The sequence below is a fragment of the Mastacembelus armatus genome, chromosome 19, assembly GCF_900324485.2.
Source record: "Mastacembelus armatus chromosome 19, fMasArm1.2, whole genome shotgun sequence".
Taxonomy (NCBI): Eukaryota; Metazoa; Chordata; class Actinopteri; order Synbranchiformes; family Mastacembelidae; genus Mastacembelus; species Mastacembelus armatus.
In genome coordinates, this window is record NC_046651.1 from 3,829,356 (window position 1) to 3,852,163 (window position 22,808).

Consider the following 22,808-nt stretch of genomic DNA (forward strand, 5'->3'; position numbering starts at 1 on the left):
AGTCTAGGAGTCCTTCCTGTGTTTTTTGGCAAACTCTATGCAGGCTTTCATGTGTCTTGCACTGAGGAGAGGCTTCCGTCGGGCCACTCTGCCATAAAGCCCCGACTGGTGGAGGGCTGCAGTGATAGTTGACTTTGTGGAACTTTCTCCCATCTCCCTACTGCATCTCTGGAGCTCAGCCACAGTGATCTTTGGGTTCTTCTTTACCTCTCTCATCAAGGCTCTTCTCCCACGATTGCTCAGTTTGGCTGGGCGGCCAGGTCTAGGAAGAGTTCTGGTCGTCCCAAACTTTTTCCATTTGAGGATTATGGAGGCCACTGTGCTCTTAGGAACCTTGAGTGCTGCAGAAATTCTTTTGTAACCTTGGCCAGATCTGTGCCTTGCCACAATTCTGTCTCTGAGCTCCTTGGGCAGTTCCTTCGACCTCATGATTCTCATTTGCTCTGACATGCACTGTGAGCTGTAAGGTCTTATAAAGACAGGTGTGTGCCTTTCCTAATCAAGTCCAATCAGTTTTGAGTTAAATATGAGTGTCACTGCAAAGGGTCTGAATACTTATGACCATGTGATATTTCAGTTTTTCTTTTTTAATAAATTTGCAAAAATTTCTACATTTCTGTTTTTTTCTGTCAAGATGGGGTGCTGAGTGTACATTGAGAAATAAAATGAACTTTTTTGATTTTGGCAAATGGCTGCAATGACAGAAAGAGTGAAAAATTTAAAGGGGTCTGAATACTTTCCGTACCCACTGTAGATACTTTATTTGTCCCCCATGGGTTAAATTCAAAACGAAGGAAATTCAGGAAAATCCGAGTTTAATTCATAATTTTGTTTTTTTGGATTCCATTTACTGATTTAACAAACACACACTCACACACTACTAATATCAGGGAACAGGGCCCAGTGAAATGGAGAGGAATAACCTTTTCACAGGCTAGTGAAAAATTCACTGGTAGGTTTTAGAATCCATCAGTTGCACAAAATATTTATTTTTCTACCCTAGAGGAAACACTGGGTGTAAATGTTGATTTTACCCCAGAAGAATATGTTGTTACCCCAGGCAGACAGAAAAAACCTGTGGGTTACAAATATGCTTTACAAAATGTAAACTGCTGCAGGCTTGTACTGAGAAGACCAAGAAACTGAGTTACAGAGTGTTAGGTAAATTCTTTTAACAAATAGACTCAGAGAACACAAAACTCAAAACTTCGATTAATTACATAACATTATTACATCATTTTACTTGCAAGGAGTAATGGTCATACAGCACCTTCTTACAGCATGAGACTCACTGCCTGGTAGCAGCCAAGCACATTTTTAATGGCATGATACAAATAAGGTCATGTGAACAGAAAGAGGAGACAATTTCCCACTTCAAGACATCTGGGCTTCGATACCAAGAGTCTTTCTCAAAAAGTCAAGGTTAGAGCAAACTGTTCTCACTGAAAGCAAAAGTTATGTCTACACAATAGGCTCTATTTAGCAGTGTTTCAATTATACTGGAGTAAGGTGGATTAAGTCACTTGAGGGTAGAACATTTCTTAATTTCTCTAACATGTAGAAACATACAGAGCACTGGGATCACAGATTGCACAGCCAAACACACCCAGTGTCAAGATATTCAGGACCAAATTCTGACAGTGTGGCTGAAACTATGACCCACATCTACAAAGTAAAAACACTTCAACAACAATCTGATCTGTTGAATTTTGAGACCAATGATTTATCAGACATGTTTGGGATGAATCAGTTATCTGACTCTACAGCTGACAGAAAATGAATTAGCATTTTTCCATAATATATTAATCATTACAGTCACATTTCAATCAAAACACCACATACCTCTGTTTGCTGCTTTACTTCATCTTACATGATCAAAACGTGTTATGAGAATTCTTCCTGTTAAATAATCAGCAGAGTCACTGGAGCCTTTTTAGCATTTTAATTCTTGCATGCAAACACTATATAGCAAATGTACACAGAGTTGTCTGAGCAGGCAACACATTATCTTCCTCTTAAGTAGGGATCACTGTTTTCCTGTCACTCGTGTGTACAATGAACTCACGTGTGTGCAACGAAGTGATTATCTTTACCTTGCACAGAAGCCCAATTCTGAGAATATGTCTTCAGCAAGAGTTTATTTCTAGCGCTGTGGTTAGTTATACAGCTAGACAGTTTCTACGATTATCATACTTCTGAGTAATGTAACAATACAGTTTGAAAAGAAATAACACTGATACATGTATTTTTCAAACAAAAAGTGATAATTTTGGTCATCAGACAGAACCTTGTCTGACAATCTATTATTCTCAGTCATTCTGTGACAGTGATCAGTAGATTAACAAAGAAGACAATCAGTTTGTTGACATCTGTGACATAACTTGGACCTGTGCTGATTTTTGTACAACCCTGACCTGAGTTGAAAGGATGGTGGTAGCACCAACATAATCAACTGCAGAAAACAAACCCGAAAACAGATCAAGCATATAAAACCAGTTCCTTATATTTGTAGAGCTAAGTAGAACAGAACCCAGTTTTCTCAGACATTTGTTTTTTTTCTGAAATCAAACTAAAGAAAGAGAAAAGATGAGACCTTTGGAATTAACTGCTTTTATACAAGTATAAGACCATTTACCATCTTGTATTGTGCATTCGAGGGGATATTGAACAAGAAAATATGAACAAGCTGAACTAAATGAAGCTGCATTTTAGTAATATGTAAAACCACCTGTAATACTTCTTTCCCATTTTATTCTCCTATATCTTTCTTCCCTAAATTATCAACCTTGCAAAATAATTTTTATTTTGCTTTAGTTTGACCTCACAGTTGAATCTGAGGTGGTTGGCTGTAATATTCTCACTGAAAGGCTCATCATAATAATGAAACCTGAGGATGCTTTGAGATGGGCTCTAGTAACATTCCTTATTTGTGTGAATGTGTGTTTTCTCAAATTAATACTAAGCTCTTTGAACATTCCCGGTGTGATGTTTGTGGTTAGTCTAATGCATGCTTCAAATAAGCCCTATTTTCTCAGACAGAGAAGTTACTGTCTGTGTCATTAATAGAACCTTACAGGACGATATCACAAACATTATTTACATTTTAGAATTTTCATATTTATGCTACCCATATTTATAACATACTGTAACTTGCTGTTTATTGGCCATCAGACTGTTATATTTGCAAAAGATGCACAAAATATTTTAAAAAAATGAAATGAAAATGAACAAGAACAGCTGCAAATGAAAACAGCCATGACACAGGTGTCCCTTACAAGTATATGTAAGCATTTGACCACTTTTGTAAACCCTACTCTTCTTAAATGGATCACACTTAACTGTACATTTTTCTGTGTTCTGACAGCCTTCCTACCTAACCTTCCTATAAGGTTACATAAATTAGCTGGTATTAATGATACCTATTCCTGGATCGCCCAAAATGTTTAATCATGTGGATATGTTTGTACAGGTATTTTCGTTCTCTGTACTCATTCTTCATCTCTTTCTCTATTGTTTTCAGGAGCGTCAGTATCTGTCTCTTAACCAGGCCAGAGAAAAGGCTTTACACATAGACTGGCTCTCTCTGCCCAGACCAGGTGAACTGGCACAGAATAATGAGTTCCAAATTTATTAAAAGACATCTCAGATACACTGATTTTCAGGCTATAATGCCAACCTTTGTTCAGTCCATCTTTGTAACTATGTGGTGGATATCCCAAAGTTTCAGAATATACCAAATTTTGAATTTGGAACCGAATTTTGTTAAAATTACTCACAAAGTATTTGCATTTGATGGAAAAAAACTTCAAAATTCTGAAACAAGCATATACAAAATATTTATGTGATAACTGTCAACAGAAGTTAAAACTTTCAAGTAAATGAAGTGTGCTCTGCATTTGTCTTTGTGTTTTAGTTCGGCCTCAGTTTCTGGGCACCCGTGTATTTGAGTGCTACAACCTGAATAGTCTGGTGGACTTCATCGACTGGAAGCCTTTCTTTGATGTGTGGCAACTAAGAGGAAAATACCCCAACAGAGGTTACCCCAAGATCTTCAATGACAATACTGTTGGTATGAGCGTAGACTCTTTCACGGTTCCTCATACTGTATGTTTTACAGAAAACTTAATGTTGTAGTTTATTGTAGCAAAATAATCAAGATTTGTTATTGTGTTATTATTTTTAAATATATGACTATTTATTTGACTCTTACTTATTTATAAAAAGGTAAAATTTCCATTAGAAGACATTATAAAATAGATTTAACTGTAATATAACTAAGCTATGGTGATGGATAATTACTGTTTCATACAATATGTGTAGTGAATGGTAAGTTATGAAAAACTTTGTGAATGCATGAGGTTGATGCATCTGCATGTCATTGTACTATTGTACAGTTTCTGGTGCACAATGCAAAGAAATCATCTTGAAAGCTAAAACAGTGCAACTTGAAGAACACAAATACATTTGCAATAGTGAGACAGAGGAGTAACTTCCATGATTTACACATTAAAAACAAAGTAAAACCATGTCTGATATTTAATGATATTGGGTGATGAAGGTTTGGAGGCTCGTCGAGTCTTTGATGACGCCCAGCAGCTGCTCAGCGAGGTGATTGACAGCAGCAGTCTGACAGGGCATGGCCTGGTGGGTTTCTGGCGTGCCCAGAGTGATGGTGATGACATCAATGTGTACAGAGCTGATGTCACCGTGTGCAGAGACACCAAACCCATTGCCACATTCTATGGCTTACGGCAACAGGTGAGTAAAATACTGTAATATAGGTGTACTACAAAGGTAAAGGTCCAGCAGAGGAACTTAGGTCATTTGATGAGAAAACTGTAAAGGAACTGGAACAGTTACTGTTATAGAAGCATACAAAAAATTTTTTAGAGCATAAAAAAATATGAATGTTTTCTGAAAGGATGCTTTCATAACCTAAATTTAATCAGCTGATGGTTAATATGGTTGATGGTTAATCCTGCAAACTATTAACATTTTTAATAGTGTTGAAATGTACAATCACAGTACTGTAATAGATAATGTCACAGTTAAATTAACAAAACTGAAATTATGTGAAAACATTACATTGTTTTTCTGTCACTGCTCATGGCAGTTAATCTTTACTGGCTGAAATGCTGCTTTATGCACAATTTAGTTGGTGTGAAGTTTGAGAAAGTGCAACTGATTAGAGTGACAAATTCCAACTAACTAGTTCCAACGTAGCAGTTAACCATGAGTTTAGGACCACATTTATGATCAAATGCTTTCATATTAATATTTTTCAGGCAGCATACAATCTTACCAAGCTTTTTTTGTCAAAGGGTTAAGAAAACAGCTTACTTTTAGAGCTTATGTGCACAGTAATTACCTGACTGTGCATAGTTCATGGAATGGAGGGGAATATTTTTCTTTCTGTTCAGATACAGTATTAACTTGTGTGGATTTTAGTAGGAGTGGAAAGATTACCCTTGCCCAGAGAATGAAAACTTGTTTTTTATGACACTATGGGATTTTTGTAGCATCAGCACCAAGTATACTTAATATTTTTAAACCCACTGTATTTCTGTCTTGTCTTGAAATGTGTCAACAGTATTGTGCTCTTTTCTATACACTAGGGAGTGCCAGCCTTAGAACAGTTTTGGTGATTGTTAGATTTCCTGCCTGATTGCACACTGCCCAACTGCCCACTACCAAATCAACCATCTTGTTGTTTGACAATATGAAATAATATAAATACAGATTTAATACACAATGCTTCACAGTGAACAATCATCCAACTGATATTTGTAGTTTTTTTTAAAGCTCTCATGCTTTGGATTTTGTGTCATATTCAGATTCAGGGTTTGAAGTAACACTGACAATTGTGTGTGTGTGTGTGTGTGTGTGTGTGTGTGTGTGTGTGTGTGTGTGTGTGTGTGTGTGTGTGTGTGTGTGTGCGCGCGTGTGCGTACATGTGTGCTTGCAGGTGGTGAAGGACAGCTCTAGTTCAGAGCCCTATCTGTGTGTGTCTGACTTTATTGCCCCTGTAGACAGCGGTGTGGCAGACTACATTGGTGTATTTGCTGTGGGTGTGTTTGGAGCTGAGGAGCTGAGTCAGCAGTTCCAGGCTCAGGGAGATGACTATAGCAGCATCATGGTCAAAGCTTTGGCTGACCGCCTGGCTGAGGTACAGTAAGTTCATCTTTCTACACAGCAGGCCTCCATCACTGCTTGTAGTGCATTTGTCTGTGAGTCTTGGGTTGGTGCCATGGTTTCTGTTGTTTATCTGCCAGGCATTTGCTGAGGAACTCCATGCTCGTGTACGTAAGGAGCTGTGGGGCTACAGCTCTCACGAGGCTCTGCAGGCCTCAGACCTTCACAAAGTTCGATACCAGGGCATTAGACCTGCAGCTGGTTACCCCAGCCAGCCTGACCACACAGAGAAGACCACCATGTGGAAGCTGGCTGGTATACAAGACAAGACTGGTGAGATCACCCAAAATCACTTCAGTGTTATGACTGCAGCATAAAGGATCCTGTTGTTGCTTTATTGTTCCCTAACATCATGCACAAGTTATTCCAGGGGAGTGTAGCTGGGGATTAAATGTCACAAAGTCTAAAAAATTCCAGTAAATAATTGTAAAAACTAACTAAATAAATGGGCATTTCCTGACGAAAATGTGTGTGATTGCTGAAAGCAAACTGTTATCGTGGCTTGCAGCTGTTGCAGTTGGGAGGTTTTACATATTGATCACTTTAGATGTTGGAGCATGTTCAAGATTGTCAGGCACCAAAGATATCATGATTTTCAAGAATTGCAATCTTTTCAACAGTTGTAGTTACATTTGTAGCCACATGGGGGCGTCAGCTGTAATTTTTTAGTATGTTTAGCACGTCAGCTCAAATTAGCTGTGTACCAGATTAACTGTGCCATTATATATTTTGAGACATGAAGGTGAAAATGTAACTGCTGCTTGTAGCACCCGCTAGCTGCGAATCTCAATGAAACTGCTGGGACTTTTGAGAGTAATATCCTGCAAGTACGTACCAGGTTTGAGATGCATGGCTCATTGCATTTGAGAATTATGCCAATGAAATCCCAAAGTCCTGCCCACCTAACAATAAAGGGCCAGTAATGACAACAGTAAGGAATTATGGAGAATGGGTTGTCTAAATTGGGCATGTACCAGTTTCTAAGATGTTTGCATGAACTATGCAGAAAAGGGAGAGGAAGTAGGGTTTCACCAAAAATTCAACATGGCACAAAATCTAGTCAGATGGAAGTCGGCAGTCCTAATTACAAAAAGTGTCCGAATCAATCAAGGAATCCAGGGTATAATAGATTGTTCTACTAGCACTTACCGTTCAGAAGTTATGACACAAAACGCAAACACTGTAATAATTGGCCACATGGTGGCGCTGTAGAGGAAATTTTTCAGTATGTAAAGCAATTCACTATGAGGAAGCCCTGTACAGCAGTGGTCACGGACCCTGGTCCTCAAGGCCCACTGTCCTGCTGGTTTCCAACTATCTTTGCACTTCCTGTTTCTGGTTGGCTGAACACACCTGATCCAGGTAATCAGCAGTGTGTAGGGCAGGGAAAACAAGCAGGACAGCGGGCCTCAAGGACCAGGGCTGGTGACCCCTGCTCTAGAGTGTTTCATTAGTTTACCATTTATAGTTTTTTAGATCACTATGTGCTTGTGAACACTCAAAAAAATGAAAAAATATTCATATAACATCAACCATAACACATATCAGGAAGAAAAGTTACATACAGTTCTGTTCACCATGCTTAACATTTTAGAGAAAAATGTTTCTAGTTGTAAGCATTAGAGACTAAGTAATGCATCAAAGAAGAAACTAGAATAGCAAAGACATATGAGCTTTTAGCAATCACACTCATGAAAACTTTGACATCCAAGATTCCCAATAAAAACCATAAAAAGATACAGATAGATAGATAATCCAGCCAGCTGATGTTAATCAATTATATGACACCAAATCCAAGCACAGTAATTACACATACACACACAAAATACATGAAAACAACCATGGTTCATAAAAATACCTTGCATTTATCTCAGTCACGATGCAGTCATTATTGGGAGCAGGTAAAGTTGGTGTCAGTGCTACAGAGTGTGTGCTGCTCCCATGGGATGGCTCATGCTAGGAAGTGGATATTGTATGATCCACTTTCCAGTGTGAGGTCATGTTAGATGCTTCTTTAGGCCATGAGAATGAAAATATGTGTCAATTTGTGACTAAAGTTATAAGAAACATGTACACTTTTTGATTATTCTTACCTTCTTTGGGTCTTTCTGTATTCATATGTAATACGCAGTGTGTGTGTTGGTTCTGTGTGTAGGTATTTGCTTAACGGAGTCCCTGGCCATGATGCCTGCTGCCTCCGTATCTGGACTTTACTTCTCCAACCCTCAGGCCTCATATTTTGCTGTGGGAAAGATCACCAAGGACCAGGTTCATTTCACTCTTAAACTGTCATTATGAGTATTGTGGTGTTAAAATATGATAAAATGCTAAGAATGTTTATAGTACGAGGTTACTACTTTTTTCCTCATGGGATGCTAGATGCATGTTATGGATATAATGTTGTAATTTCCAGTTAGGCCTCATGATAGCACTGATTTCTCACTGTTAAAATCCTTAAGCAAAGATTCAGATCATATATTCAGACTATGACCTCCATGAGATATGAGCTCCAAAAATGATGAGTCTAGTTGCAACCCAGGTACCTGTCACAGGTACTAGATAAAACTGGCAGTTTAACATATGACCATGCTGCCTCTTTCAATTACATTTCTAAGCTGCTAAATGACATTAGGTGCTCCTAAGCGTTGGCATTCTTGGCAGAATTCAGTCAGTTTTACATTGCATTTAATTGCAATGTTTCGAGAGTCATGTATGTTTAATGGTGAATGTTTGGTTCAGAAGAGACACTCAAGCAGTCACAGTTATCTTGTCTATTTTTTGTCTTGTCTATTATCTATTTTGGACAGAGAGAGGTATACAGTGGGTACGGAAAGTATTCAGACCCCTTTAAATTTTTCACTTTTTGTGTCATTGCAGCCATTTGCCAAAATCAAAAAAGTTCATTTTATTTCTCATTAATGTACACTCAGCACCCCATCTTGACAGAAAAAAACAGAAATGTAGAAATTTCTGCAAATTTATTTTCAGGTCTCTCCAGAGATGCTCAATTGGGTTTAGGTCAGGGCTCTGGCTGGGCTGGTCAAGAACGGTCACAAAGTTGTTCCGAAGCCCCTCCTTTGTTATTTTAGCTGTGTGCTTAGGGTCATTGTCCTGTTGAAAGGTGAACCTTCTGCCCAGTTTGAGGTCCTGAGCACTCTGGAAGAGGTTTTCTTCCAGGATATCTCTGTACTTGGCCGCATTCATCTTTCCTTCAATTGCAACCAGTCGTCCTGTCCCTGCAGCTGAAAGACACCCCCACAACATGATGCTCCCACCACCATGTCTCACTGTTGGGTTTGTATTGGGCAGGTGATGAGCAGTGCCTGGTTTTCTCCACACATACCGCTTAGAATTAACGCCAAAAAGTTCAATCTTGGTTTCATCAGACCAGAGAATCTTATTTCTCATAGCCTGGGAGTCCTTCATGTGTTTTTTGGCAAACTGTATGCGGGCTTTCATGTGTCTTGCACTGAGGAGAGGCTTCCGTCGGGCCACTCTGCCATAAAGCCCCGACTGGTGGAGGGGCTGCAGTGATAGTTGACTTTGTGTAACTTTCTCCCATCTCCCTACTGCATCTCTGGAGCTCAGCCACAGTGATCTTTGGGTTCTTCTTTACCTCTTTCACCAAGGCTCTTCTCCCACGATTGCTCAGTTTGGCTGGATGGCCAGGTCTAGGAAGAGTTCTGGTCGTCCCAAACCTTTTCCATTTGAGGATTATGGAGGCCACTGTGCTCTTAGGAACCTTGAGGGCTGCAGAAATTCTTTTGTAACCTTGGCCAGATCTGTGCCTTGCCACAATTCTGTCTCTGAGCTCCTTGGGCAGTTCCTTCGACCTCATGATTCTCATTTGCTCTGACATGCACTGTGAGCTGTAATGTCTTATATAGACAGCTGTGTGCCTTTCCTAATCAAGTCCAATCAGTTTAATTAAACACAGCTGGACTCCAATGAAGGAGCAGAACCATCTCAAGGAGGATCAGAAGAAATGGACAGCATGTGAGTTAAATATGAGTGTCACTGCAAAGGGTCTGAATACTTATGACCATGTGATATTTCAGTTTTTCTTTTTTAATAAATTTGCAAGAATTTCTGCATTTCTGTTTTTTTCTGTCAAGATTGGGGTGCTGAGTGTACATTAATGAGAAATAAAATGAACTTTTTTGATTTTGGCAAATGGCTGCAATGACACAAAGAGTGAAACATTTAAAGGGGTCTGAATACTTTCCGTATCCACTGTATACACAAGTACATGTCAAAATCATATTGCAAGCATCTCACATTCAGTGCATATTCAATCAGCATGTTATCAGAATAGAGAGGACCTTGGCTCCACATTCTACCAGTTCCAACCAGTTCATCCATACACAAATGAATCTCAGGGCAATGGCTGAGGCAATACCTTACATCACACATGTCCTTGGATCTTTCTTACTGGTGTAGCTTGGTGTCCCTTAAACTCTGGAAGAGACAAAATAGATCTGTCTTAACTCACACGAGACAAAGAGTTATGCTAATTTGTTGCCTTCAGCCTTCAGATGTATATTTTATTTAATCACGATCAGAGTGCAACCAAGATCACATGAAAATCAAAACAATTCCTAAAGTAATTGAACTATTTCGGTAAATGTAAATTTTGTAATAGAAATCTTATGGTTCACTAAGTACTTGGAACAGTTCTCAATATCAACAGATATTAAAATGTAAGAACTCATACTCAGTTTGAATGACCAATATTACAAATGCACACTAAAAGTTCCATACATCAATCCATCATCTATACCGGCTTATTCTTAGAGTCATGAGGATCTGCTGGAGCCTATCCCAGCTCTCTTTGGGTGAAAGGCAGGGGTACACCCTGGACAGGTCACCAGTCCATCACAGGGCCACATAGAGACAAACAACCTCACACACTCACACTCACTCCTATGGGCAATTTAGAGTCACCAATTAACCTGACATACGTTTTTGGACTGTGGGAGGAAACTGGAGTACCTGGAGAAAACCCACGCAAGCACAGGGAGAACATGCAAACAAAACATGTGTAAACCCATGCCAAGCACATGTGTTCATGTGTCTGAAAAGTTTGTTACTAGAAATATTAATTTACCCCTGAAGTGCAAACTTTTCATGTCAACACAACCCACATCTGCCAATCTTTGGCTTGGCTGTAAGCAGGCACGTGTAGAGAATGCATCAGTCTCTCCTTAGTCCTCGTGTTCCCTTTCAGACTTTCCCCCATGGGTCACTTCTAAATCATTACAGAGTCAAGGTATGGCAGAAACAGCTGAGTATTGCATGTATAGTGGAGATGCTGACATGATTGGTACAGATGGGCAGAGGGGTCCACACCAGGTAGGCAAAGTTGAGTGCACTTGTGTGAGGATGGAATTGGAGCCATAGCTATAGCCCAGCACCCCTAATTCTCAGAATCTTGGACTGCCAATGTTCCTACTGAGGGTGTGCCCAGGGCTGGACTGGCCATCTGGCAGACCGGGCACCTTCCCACTGAGCCGACGTATTTTTTGGACCGGGCCGATACATCTTCATACCATATTTGTCGGATTGGCCCATACAACTCCTGGCAGCCTATTGTTTTTTCTGCCAAATTGGTTGACGGTGCTGTGGTCTTTGCAGCTGCTTAATGTATTTGTCAAAAAAAAAAAGTTGGCAGAGGATTTTTTTTTTTTCAAGACAGACCGGCCCATGGAATTAGCAGCTCCCTACCTTTTATTATATGGCTTTAGTGCTTTTATGGAATAGGAGTTGGTGTACGTATTCAAGGGCGTAGATGGGTAATCATGTGGGTAGTATTTTGATCATATTGTAACAATCCGGCAGATCTGTCTTTTATGAGTTTATGTGCCTCATACACCGCACGTTCCCATATACTCATTTATTAGTTGCACAATTCACCATATTAATTGGAGGTCTCTTCCACAACAATCCTCCATACTTAAAGTGCCACTGACCCATCTCCCCAAAACACGACACACACATGCACCCCTATATTAACTCCCGAACACACAATGAACAGTTAACAACCAGAACGCACACAGTAGAACAATCGAACAGATAAGGTAACCAGCCAGTTTTCCTTTACCCAGGGCCCTTTGCGCCAGGCACCCCCCCTGTAGCCGACACAGTATGCTGATTTTTTTTTTTTTTTTTTTTAGTCCCAGTCTAGCCCTGGGTGTGCCTTATCCTTGTTTCACAAACACAAAGAGCAAAGTAGATAGGACAGATTGCGTGGGAGAAATTGGAGAGCTAGCTTATTAGAATGGCTACAAGAAATGACAGTAGCAACACCTGCACCTGTGGGGAGTGTGGCACCAGCTACATATTCAGTGAAGTTCTGCTTCTGGGGGCCTGGGGGATATCTTGGAGATGAGCATGCCAGCCTGGCACTCACACCCAGAGTGATATTCACCTCACCTGAGAGAGACACTCAACTTGTCTCTTACAGGCATGAGAAAAACCAGTTGAAGACAGAAGGTATGTGCAAGGAAGAAGAAAAAAGACAAACGTCAATCCCCTGGTGAAAACCAGGCAAAAATATTTACATTTTTTTGTATCCCTACTTGACCAGTTAACCTAGGGGGAAACACTGTACTGCCATCTCTTTAGCTTTTATTATGATAAAGAATCTGTGAGAACCAACAGGTAGTATCAGTGATAAAGCGAAATGAAACTATAGCTCCACAGAAAGTAGAAAGAACTGACCAAAACCAACTGACAGCACAGATTGAAAGCACAAAAAACCCCTCACACAATGTCAGGATAAAGCTTATACACTCATAGAGGTGAGTGCAGCGTAAACAGATAGAACTTCATTCATGACAACTGAGGCATTGAAGGTTTTAATCAATATTATTTAATAATATTATTGATCAGCCACACAGGAATGATCCTGTGAAACTTTATGCCCGTTTCATTTGTTTTCTCTGGAAAATTGAAATATTTGTGGCTCTCTCTCCACAGTTCCACTACAGCCTATACACCGAATTAGTAGATATTCCTCATACATGTGACAAGATTACAGCTTGTAAGGTAGAAATTGTATGTTTTCTGCTTTTCTTGTCTTTAGGTGGAGGACTATGCCAAGAGGAAGGAGATAAGTTTGGATGAGGTGGAGAGATGGCTGGCTCCCATACTGGGTTATGACACTGAGGTGTAGAAAGTGAGCACCCCAGCCGTCACCTAGAGCACAGAGGGATCAGAGGGTTTACAGTTCAACCATTCCCCAGCTCACCCTTAGATACATTAACATCCCAAAGTTACTCTTTTCTTTAGTACAAATACTCTTTGCCTGGTCATTTTATATTTTTTACTGTATATTTCAGAATGGATCACACAGCTTTTTTGTCAATCCTCTGTGCCAATTGGTTATATCTGTTTCCATCAGAATTGTGATTTGATTTTGTTAAGTGAAATCATATGACATCAGATTACTGTCACATTAATGGTTTAAATCAGAGCTAAAAATGTATGTGACAATTTTGCATTTTACATGATTATTGTTTTGATTATTAATTTGAAAATGTGGTGAATTGTTTTCTTTCTGAGTGGGATAAGAAAATGTCATGTCTGTAAGCTAAGTACAGAGCTATAGACTGGAAGCTGCAGGTCTGGATTCAAATATAAATCTGCCAACAACTCTAATCAGATCACTGATTAACAAGATGTTTAGACACAAAGGTGCCACACTGGAGGACCTAACTGTTTGTGTCCATCAACAGTCAGAGCACCCTGCTGGGCTTCCAGTATAGTAATCTTTGTCATAAATGCTATACACTATAATCTACCAGGAAACCCTGGACAAGTGGTTTATAAATGTTATTGATTTCAAATACCTTTTACAATTGTATATGGAAATTAACATTTAGATTTTCTTTCTGTAGGTTTTAAAATCATCATTTGTACTGGAGTCAGAGAGTACTATCTTAATACTCACTACATTTTATCAATGATTGTGATTGATTACCTGATGGGCATATTTATAAATCTGTGATACATTTTAATTACTAATAAAAAAATATATAAAATTTTCAGTTTATGACCAGCAACAAAATGATTTAAAAATGGTAATGCCCGTCTTATAATTTTCAGGTTAGCATCCTGGAAGAGTTAAAATTATACAATTAAAATATTTAAAACAGTTGACAGCCTTAATTTTGGTGGAATTAAGAATGCATTTAACTGAACCTGAACCTGAATAAAAAAATATGGAAAATCTCCCCCAAAATTCTTCAGTTGGTGTCAAGTTACATTAATAGGAGATATCACCTGATTCAGTATTTATAACATCCTAGCTACAGCCCCAGTTAATGTTTACAAATATTATCTTATTAACATTTTTGCTGTAGAGAAGTTGTGTTTCCTTACATGTTAATTTACTCTCATTTAACTTTTAACTTAACTTAATCTTATTTTCACTGCTTTTCTTCCATTACGTTGATTGGGTGAGTCATTATTGCTGCATGTTAGAAGCAATTATAACACATAAAGTCTTCAAAATGACTTATTCCATCAACTCGTAAGCAATGATGGAATGAGCTTTCAAACCGCACTGGCCGGGAGAGGGGGCACACGGCCCAGTAAACCCCCTCACTCGCCTACACCTGTGCAGCTCCTCCCTCTGTGAACGTGCACCATCCAATAAGACACGAGTTGGACTGTGTTGTCTTGTACAGTGTCTCTCCCACACACACTCAGGCTGTACTCTACACGCCTACGGCACCAGCATCTTTGGTGTGGACGATAACCATGTCTGACGGAGGGGAAGGAGAAGATGAAATCCAGTTCCTGCGGACCGTAAGTGTTTTTGCATGTTGCTCTGAAGCCGAATACTGGTGCTGTGCTTGGTTACTGCGTCTTCGTATGTGTGTAGGCAGAGAATTTACCGCATTAAGGATGACAGCTCGTCTAAACAGAAGCCATTGGTCAGCGAGTGCGCATCATGCTGGTAGAGGACGAGAAAGATGAAAGGTGTGAAAACGTACTGACAGACAGAATGACAGCACAGATGGAGACGGGTGTTTGCTGCAACCCGGGGTTGCCGATCTAAGAAAAAGGGGTTGAACGGCGCTCAGACCGTGTGTAGTGGCAGCTGTTGGGTGGATGCGAGGCGCAGTGCGGTGCAGACTGGCAGCGTGAAGCCTGCTGCATCTGCTTCGCCTCACTTCAGTTAGCTTTACCACTGAAGTAATACCTTGTGCGTGCGCGCGCGCGCGTGTTTTGCTGGTAGTGTACGTGAGCATGGCTGCTGCTTTACAAAAAGTCACATTCGAATAATCACGCAAATTGACTCCACCTGTGTGTTTGCTGAGTTTAAGGGAAGTGGGTGGGTACAAGTGAGCTATATACACATAAATGAATAACCTGTATGAGGTCATTTAAACTGAAAGTCAGTTTGTATGTATGTCACACTGGTGCCATAGCATCATCCTCGGAAATTGTTGCTACAAGATGAACCTATTCAAAGAATTTGACTAGGAAGTTGGGTTAAACAAATGGATGCTTTAACACAATCAGTATATTACATTTTAAAGATGCTGATGTCTGTTTTCCATAAAACTAGACAAAAACGTTTGCATTTGTTTGTGAATAGATAAGTCTGAGTTTATGCTGGATCATGATTGAATATGTATTTTTAGTTTAGCTAAACATGAAAAAACACGCACACATAATTTTATATATATATACATACATACACAGGGGACACACCCAGATTGTATAGAAGTGATTACAAAAATATACTCTACCTTTGGAGCACCTTAGTATTTCTCCACAGCAAGAGCTGGAGGTCATAGGTCTAGGCTTCTCTAAAGGAGGATATTTGGAAATCAGTGTTTCACTTTCATTAAATGATATGGAGGTTTGTCATGCTATGTGAGCACAAGTATTTTTGTGAAGTTTCCTGGTTACAGAGACTGGCTTCCAACCAGTGGTTGACAAAGTACTCAAATTCATTACCTCAATGAAAGTATAGATCCTCCTGGTCAAATATTACTCCAATACAAGTAAAAGTTGCTCAGTCAAAATATTACTGGAGTATGTGTTTTCAAAAATACTTAAGTATTCAAAGTACAAAAATGAAGATTTTTCCCAATGCATCCAGTAACGAATATTTCTCACACTGTAGTTATTATTTGCAGTATTTGTACTAAATATTACATATAGTTTAGATTAAAATAACTAGAGATGTGTTTGTACATAAAGGAGGACATGAGGATAGTTGGTGTGGGTGAGGAGGATACAGAGGATAGGGTGAAACAGGAAACTTTCTGCAGTGTAAATCCATTATTGGACCACACAGGAACTAAAAGTCTAAAACTGGTGTAAACTAGGACTAAACCAGGCCCTAGTTTAGTTTAACATGGTGAGACCATGTTAAAGTCAGGACTATCCAAAGAAAGACTGAAGGTAGCAATAGTAAACCAGCACTGAACCAGGTCTAATCCATCCATCCATCCATTTTCTTCATTAAGTAGTAGCTTAAGCAGGGATGCCCAGACTTCATTCCCCCTGGACACTTCCTCCAGCTCTTCCGGGGAGACACTGAGGCGTTCCCAGGCCAGCCGAGAAACATAGTCCTTCTTGGGTCTTCCCCAGGGCCTCCTCCCAGTGGAACATACCCGGAACACCTCCCCAGGGAGGTGCCCAGAAGGCATCCGAATGCATCCGGATGCCTGACCCAACACAGCTGGCTCCTCCTGATGTGGAGGAGCAGCAGCTCTACTCCAAACTCCTTTCGGGTGCCCGAGCTCCTCACCCTATCTCTAAGGGAGCGCCTGGCCACCCTGTGAAGGAAGCTCATTTCAGCCGCTTGTATCCAAGATCTTGTCCTTTCGGTCATGACCCAAAGATCATGACCATAAGTGAGAGCGTAGATTGTCTAGTAAATAGAGAGCTTCACCTTTCAGCTCAGCTCCTTCTTCACCACAACAGACCGGTACATTGTCGGCATTGCTGCTGCCGATGCACCAATCCATCTGTCAGTCTCATGTTCCGTCCTTCCCTCACTTGTGAACAAGATCCCAAGATACTTCAACTCCACCACTTGAGGCAGGATCTCTCCCCTCATCCCTCAGAGAGAGAACTAGGTCTAAGTCAAGTCTAAAAGTACCAATGAAAATTAGTAAATGATTAAATAGCAAAATACAACCAGGATGTGCCGCTATACAAAATCTAATATATTGAATAAACAAAAGCACCAGTGTTATTTTACATCACTTTTCAGCAGAAGTCAATAGTATTTAAAGACTGAGGTGACACAGTTTCAGTGAAGTCAAACAACCTTTTTATTAAACATTACTGCAGCAAGTCTAAGCAAAGTTAGTACTTACATTTTTTAAGTATTGAATATTAGACCGTTCACATTAGGAAAAACTGGAGACATGTCTAAACATTAAACTGAAATGAAACCAGGGCAAAATCAGGTCTAACCCAAAACTCATATTAAACCAGGACCGAACCAGGTTTAAATCATTGCCACCACGCACAGCACAAACTACCATATCTGAGCAGGATGTAACCAGTATGGCAACACCAGTGGGACAAACCTTCTTCTTTTTCTTGGCAGGTCACAAGCGATCAAAGGTGCATACCACCACCTAATCTACTGGAGTGTGTATCTTTCGGGGGTGTAAATGGGACAAACCACACGCAAACAAGAAACATAATGAACATGGTCAATTGTCTTTCGGTTTTAAGACAAGTCTAAAGTGATAGGAGTTTTGTGTAGGTGTGCTAGTACCCAAAAAGGAGGAGCTAGAAGTATTGCCATTATTTTGAGTTTATCATAGTCAAAAGAGGTCACAGTCACTGCAAACATATTACTTCATTGTAAACCTTGTGTAATACTTTCAACAACAAAAAAAATCTCATTTATTAAAGTATCTGGTATTCTACTTCTACTACTATTAAAATTACCATAAAAGTTCAGTTTTTATTTCATAGATCTTTTTTCTGATTGTCATTCATTAAAATATAACATTGAAAGCAGTTCACAAACATTAAACCTTCTGTCTAAACAAACATGGGACTGCAACCACTCTAGTTTAAGTCATCAGATAAAATCACTGTATACAGCTACATTAAGATGCTTAAATCACCCTCTGCTCTGCTGCTGAGAACTGCAGCCACTCTGGACACATATTACTGCCAGAGGAGCTGTTCGCTCCCTGTACACAAGAATTCAACTCATTTCTAAACACGAAATATAGCTCATTACACTAAACCATTACCTACGTAAAATTACTTAGTTTACTTTTTGTTCACAGCTATTCACTACAATTAGCATAACAAACAGTGGATGGGTTCAGTGGGTGAACAGTGACCAGGCAGGTGACTGAATTTGCATTTCTTTGAGTTTGGGATCTGCTTCTTCACTAGGTATTTGATAAATTGTTTGTACTCCATGAAGCATTGTTGTCTTGAATAAAATAAAACTCTACACGTGTGTGTGTGTGTGTGTGTTTGTGAAAGACAGAGAGAGAGCGTGTCAGCATCCCTTCTTCCCTCTCTATGATAAAATATATGGAAAGTATTGAACCAGACCTTGCAGTGTGCTGCACTTTTGCCATTCACACTGGTGCTTAGATATTTCCAAACTGTCACCACTCTAGCTAAGCAGTGCTCAGAGGACAGGCAGGCTGGAAAGGCCACTTTACAGGCGCGGAACGCAAGCACTGGAGCAACTCTGTCTAAAGTAACTAACATTTGGACCAGAGTTAAATGAAATTGGCAGAGACAACCACAGAAGGCAACACTAATTTAAGAACAGTACAAAACAGTATCACAGACAAACTGAAAGATTATTTTGTTCGCAGAAAGAGAAAAAAGCTCATTCTGTGTATCATATGGCAATGGGATAAAGATTCATTCATGTAGACAATCTTGCTATGACACAAATGTTTAGTGATGTATAGATACAAGTGCCAGCATGAGGTCAGACACTACACTGTAATGTGCATGCAAATGTATCCAGGGCAAATGCAGTTATTCCTTTAAGACCATGTTCCATTAACCTGACAGTGGTTAAGCAAAGGTAGTTAGGCAAGAAGGATCCATATCAGTGGTTTGGAGATATTTAAGGTGAGTGATGATTAGAGCTGCTCGATTATGGAAAAAATCATAATCATGATTATTTTGGTCATTATTGAAATCACGATTATTTTACACGATTACTCATTGAAATATGTTGCATTTATTGAACAAAACAGTGAATTCTCCTGAAAGCAAATAATATAAAATATATTCAAATGTATAAATAGCGATGCAGACACCACCGCGTAGCAAATCTTGCACATAATATGTTTTTGATTCCCGTCCGCTTCTTCTAATCTAAACTGTTTCCAAACAACGGAATTGCTTCTACCTCTTTTGTTGACCAAAGACTTCTCTGGCTGCTCTCTTTTCGCCATCTTCACTCGCGCTGATTTTTAAATGCCACCAGATACCACATACATGATTTGTTTCGCCAACAGTATAAGCTGAGAGTTTGGGCGAAAAGTGCATGCGCGTCATTAAGAATGCAGCCAAAAATAACCCAGAAAACAGAATAATTGTTTTTTTTAATTGCACAGCCCTAGTGATGATGACAGAAAAGCCAACTGCAAGCTGAGGTTCCATGTTCAGTGGAACGGAGGGATGCTTGCACATAATGAAGATGATTGTATTTTACTTGACATAGCAATGCTCAATATGTACAAAAAAATCAAACAGTAACAGAGACAATAAGCAGTTTAACAAACACCTGTTTAACAAACAGAAAATACAAGGTCTTCATCACTGTTCTCATAATTCACTGTTCACCCACTGAACCCATGCAGGGCTTGTTATGCTAATTGTAGTGAATTATAATAAACAAGAAAACAAGAGCTAAGGTTTTATGTACGAAATGGGTTAGTTGTCATTAATGAGCTGTGTACATCAAAATGAGTTGAATTCTTTCTTGCTGCAGCAGACTGTGCATCTTTTTTTCTTATAATTTTGACTCTGACATTTTGTGCTATTAAGTGCAACCTGGTAGATTGAAGATAAGTTATGTCAGAGCTCCCCACCCATGAAGGGGAAGGGGTTAGCACCTGAACACGTATAGTTTCTCTGACCCCTCTCTCAAACCATCTTCTCTGTCCAAAATATGTACAGTGGGTACGGAAAGTATTCAGACCCCTTTAAATTTTTCACTCTTTGTGTCATTGCAGCCATTTGCCTAAATCAAAAAAGTTCATTTTATTTCTCATTAATGTACACTCAGCACCCCATCTTGACAGAAAAAAACAGAAATGTAGAAATTTTTGCAAATTTATTAAAAAAGAAAAACTGAAATATCACATGGTCATAAGTATTCAGACCCTTTGCACTGACACTCATATTTAACTCACATGCTGTCCATTTCTTCTGATCCTCCTTGAGATGGTTCTGCTCCTTCATTGGAGTCCAGCTGTGTTTAATTAAACTGATTGGACTTGATTAGGAAAGGCACACAGCTGTCTATATAAGACCTTACAGCTCACAGTGCATGTCAGAGCAAATGAGAATCATGAGGTCGAAGGAACTGCCCAAGGAGCTCAGAGACAGAATTGTGGCAAGGCACAGATCTGGCCAAGGTTACAAAAGAATTTCTGCAGCACTCAAGGTTCCTAAGAGCACAGTGGCCTCCATAATCCTCAAATAGAAAAAGTTTGGGATGACCAGAACTCTTCCTAGACCTGGCCGTCCAGCCAAACTGAGCAATCGTGGGAGAAGAGCCTTGGTGAGAGGTAAAGAAGAACCCAAAGATCACTGTGGCTGAGCTCCAGAGATGCAGTAGGGAGATGGGAGAAAGTTCCACAAAGTCAACTATCACTGCAGCCCTCCACCAGTCGGGGCTTTATGGCAGAGTGGCCCAACGGAAGCCTCTCCTCAGTGCAAGACACATGAAAGCCTGCATAGAGTTTGCCAAAAACACATGAAGGACTCCCAGACAATGAGAAATAAGATTCTCTGGTCTGATGAGACCAAGATTGAACTTTTTGGCGTTAATTCTAAGCGGTATGTGTGGAGAAAACCAGGCACTGCTCATCACCTGCCCAATACAATCCCTACAGTGAAACATGGTGGTGGGAGCATCATGTTGTGGGGGTGTTTTTCAGCTGCAGGGACAGGACGACTGGTTGCAATTGAAGGAAAGATGAATGCAGCCAAATACAGAGATATCCAGGAAGAAAACCTCTTCCAGAGTGCTCAGGACCTCAGACTGGGCCGAAGGTTCACCTTTCAACAGGACAATGACCCTAAGCACACAGCTAAAATAACAAAGGAGTGGCTTCGGAACAACTTTGTGACCGTTCTTGACTGGCCCAGCCAGAGTCCTGACCTAAACCCAATTGAGCATCTCTGGAGAGACCTGAAAATGGCTGTCCACCAACGTTCACCATCCAACCTGACAGAACTGGAGAGGATCTGCAAGGAAGAATGGCAGAGGATCCCCAAATCCAGGTGTGAAAAAGTTGTTGCATCATTCCCAAGAAGACTCATGGCTGTACTAGCTCAAAAGGGTGCTTCTACTCAATACTGAGCACAGGGTCTGAATACTTATGACCATGTGATATTTCAGTTTTTCTTTTATAATAAATTTGCAAAAATTTCTACATTTCTGTTTTTTTCTGTCAAGATGGGGTGCTGAGTGTACATTAATGAGAAATAAAATGAACTTTTTTGATTTTGGCAAATGGCTGCAATGACACAAAGAGTGAAAAATTTAAAGGGGTCTGAATACTTTCCGTACCCACTGTACACCATTGTCTTCAAATGAGTACGCTGATTGCGTTCCTGAGGAGCTGCTCCTCCTGTACTGGACCATCCTCCTGTTAAGAGGTTCTGAGCAATCTCCCTTACACTGGACACCATACACTGCATTATTCATTTTTTTTTTTTTTTTTTTTTTAGGGGTGTCCGGTCTTTAGGGTGAATCAGTCTCTGTCTCAGTGCATTGGTGGGTTTGAAGTGAACCAGTATGCGATGCTTCCCAAAAATCCTTTTAGGCCTCTCTGAAACACCTGTTACATAAGGAATTGCAGGGTTGGGCAGTAAAAGCAGTCTCTACCTCCATTGTTTTGTAGGTGCTCTCTTTCTGAGAGCGTTTATCCTCAGAGAGAGGGTCTCAAGGAGTCTGCAGAACTCTGGAAATCTGTGAAACTCTCTCTGAATCTGTCTGGAACTCTGTCCAGTGCTCTGTTCAGGGATTCCGTTCTAGGTGTCCCTCTGTGTGTACTGTACTGTGTACTGTGTGGGAACAATAATTTCTTTTTCCACCCAGCAAAGTTCAAACACATGACAAACTTAATAACTAACCAGAGTCAATAGTTCATAAACCACATAAATGAAAATCATTAAAACTTCACATAGTTATATGGATTAACTACAAGCATGAATAACAGATAAACAATAGCACAGCTTCTCTATCACACCCTGGTCTGACAGCAATGCTCTGTATAGCTCAAAACAGTGGAGATGGTTGTGGACTGCCCCCACCCACCCCCCTCTTACCATTATGAACAGCACTGTGGCACTAGTGGAGTTCAGGTTCCTGGGCACCACCATCTCTCAGGACCTGAAGTGGAACTTCCACA

General features: G+C 40.0%; 1 protein-coding gene across 4 annotated transcripts in view; it reads left to right on the forward strand.

Annotated features, from left to right (window-relative positions):
- mtr (5-methyltetrahydrofolate-homocysteine methyltransferase) overlaps positions 1 to 14,240 on the forward strand; it is a 65,955-nt gene extending 51,715 nt beyond the window's left edge. For 3 of the 4 annotated variants that reach the window (XM_026315326.1, XM_026315327.1, XM_026315328.1), the window contains 7 exons: positions 3,521 to 3,596; positions 3,914 to 4,069; positions 4,559 to 4,758; positions 5,966 to 6,166; positions 6,273 to 6,465; positions 8,348 to 8,460; positions 13,277 to 13,413. In XM_026315326.1, coding sequence (XP_026171111.1) covers positions 3,521 to 3,596; positions 3,914 to 4,069; positions 4,559 to 4,758; positions 5,966 to 6,166; positions 6,273 to 6,465; positions 8,348 to 8,460; positions 13,277 to 13,366 — 1,029 coding nt within the window. In that variant the 3' untranslated portion in view covers positions 13,367 to 13,413. Of the gene's footprint in view, positions 1 to 3,520; positions 3,597 to 3,913; positions 4,070 to 4,558; positions 4,759 to 5,965; positions 6,167 to 6,272; positions 6,466 to 8,347; positions 8,461 to 13,276 lie in introns of all 4 variants that reach the window. The other variant, XM_026315325.1, reaches the window with a different exon arrangement.
- The last annotated feature ends 8,568 nt before the right edge of the window (positions 14,241 to 22,808 follow it).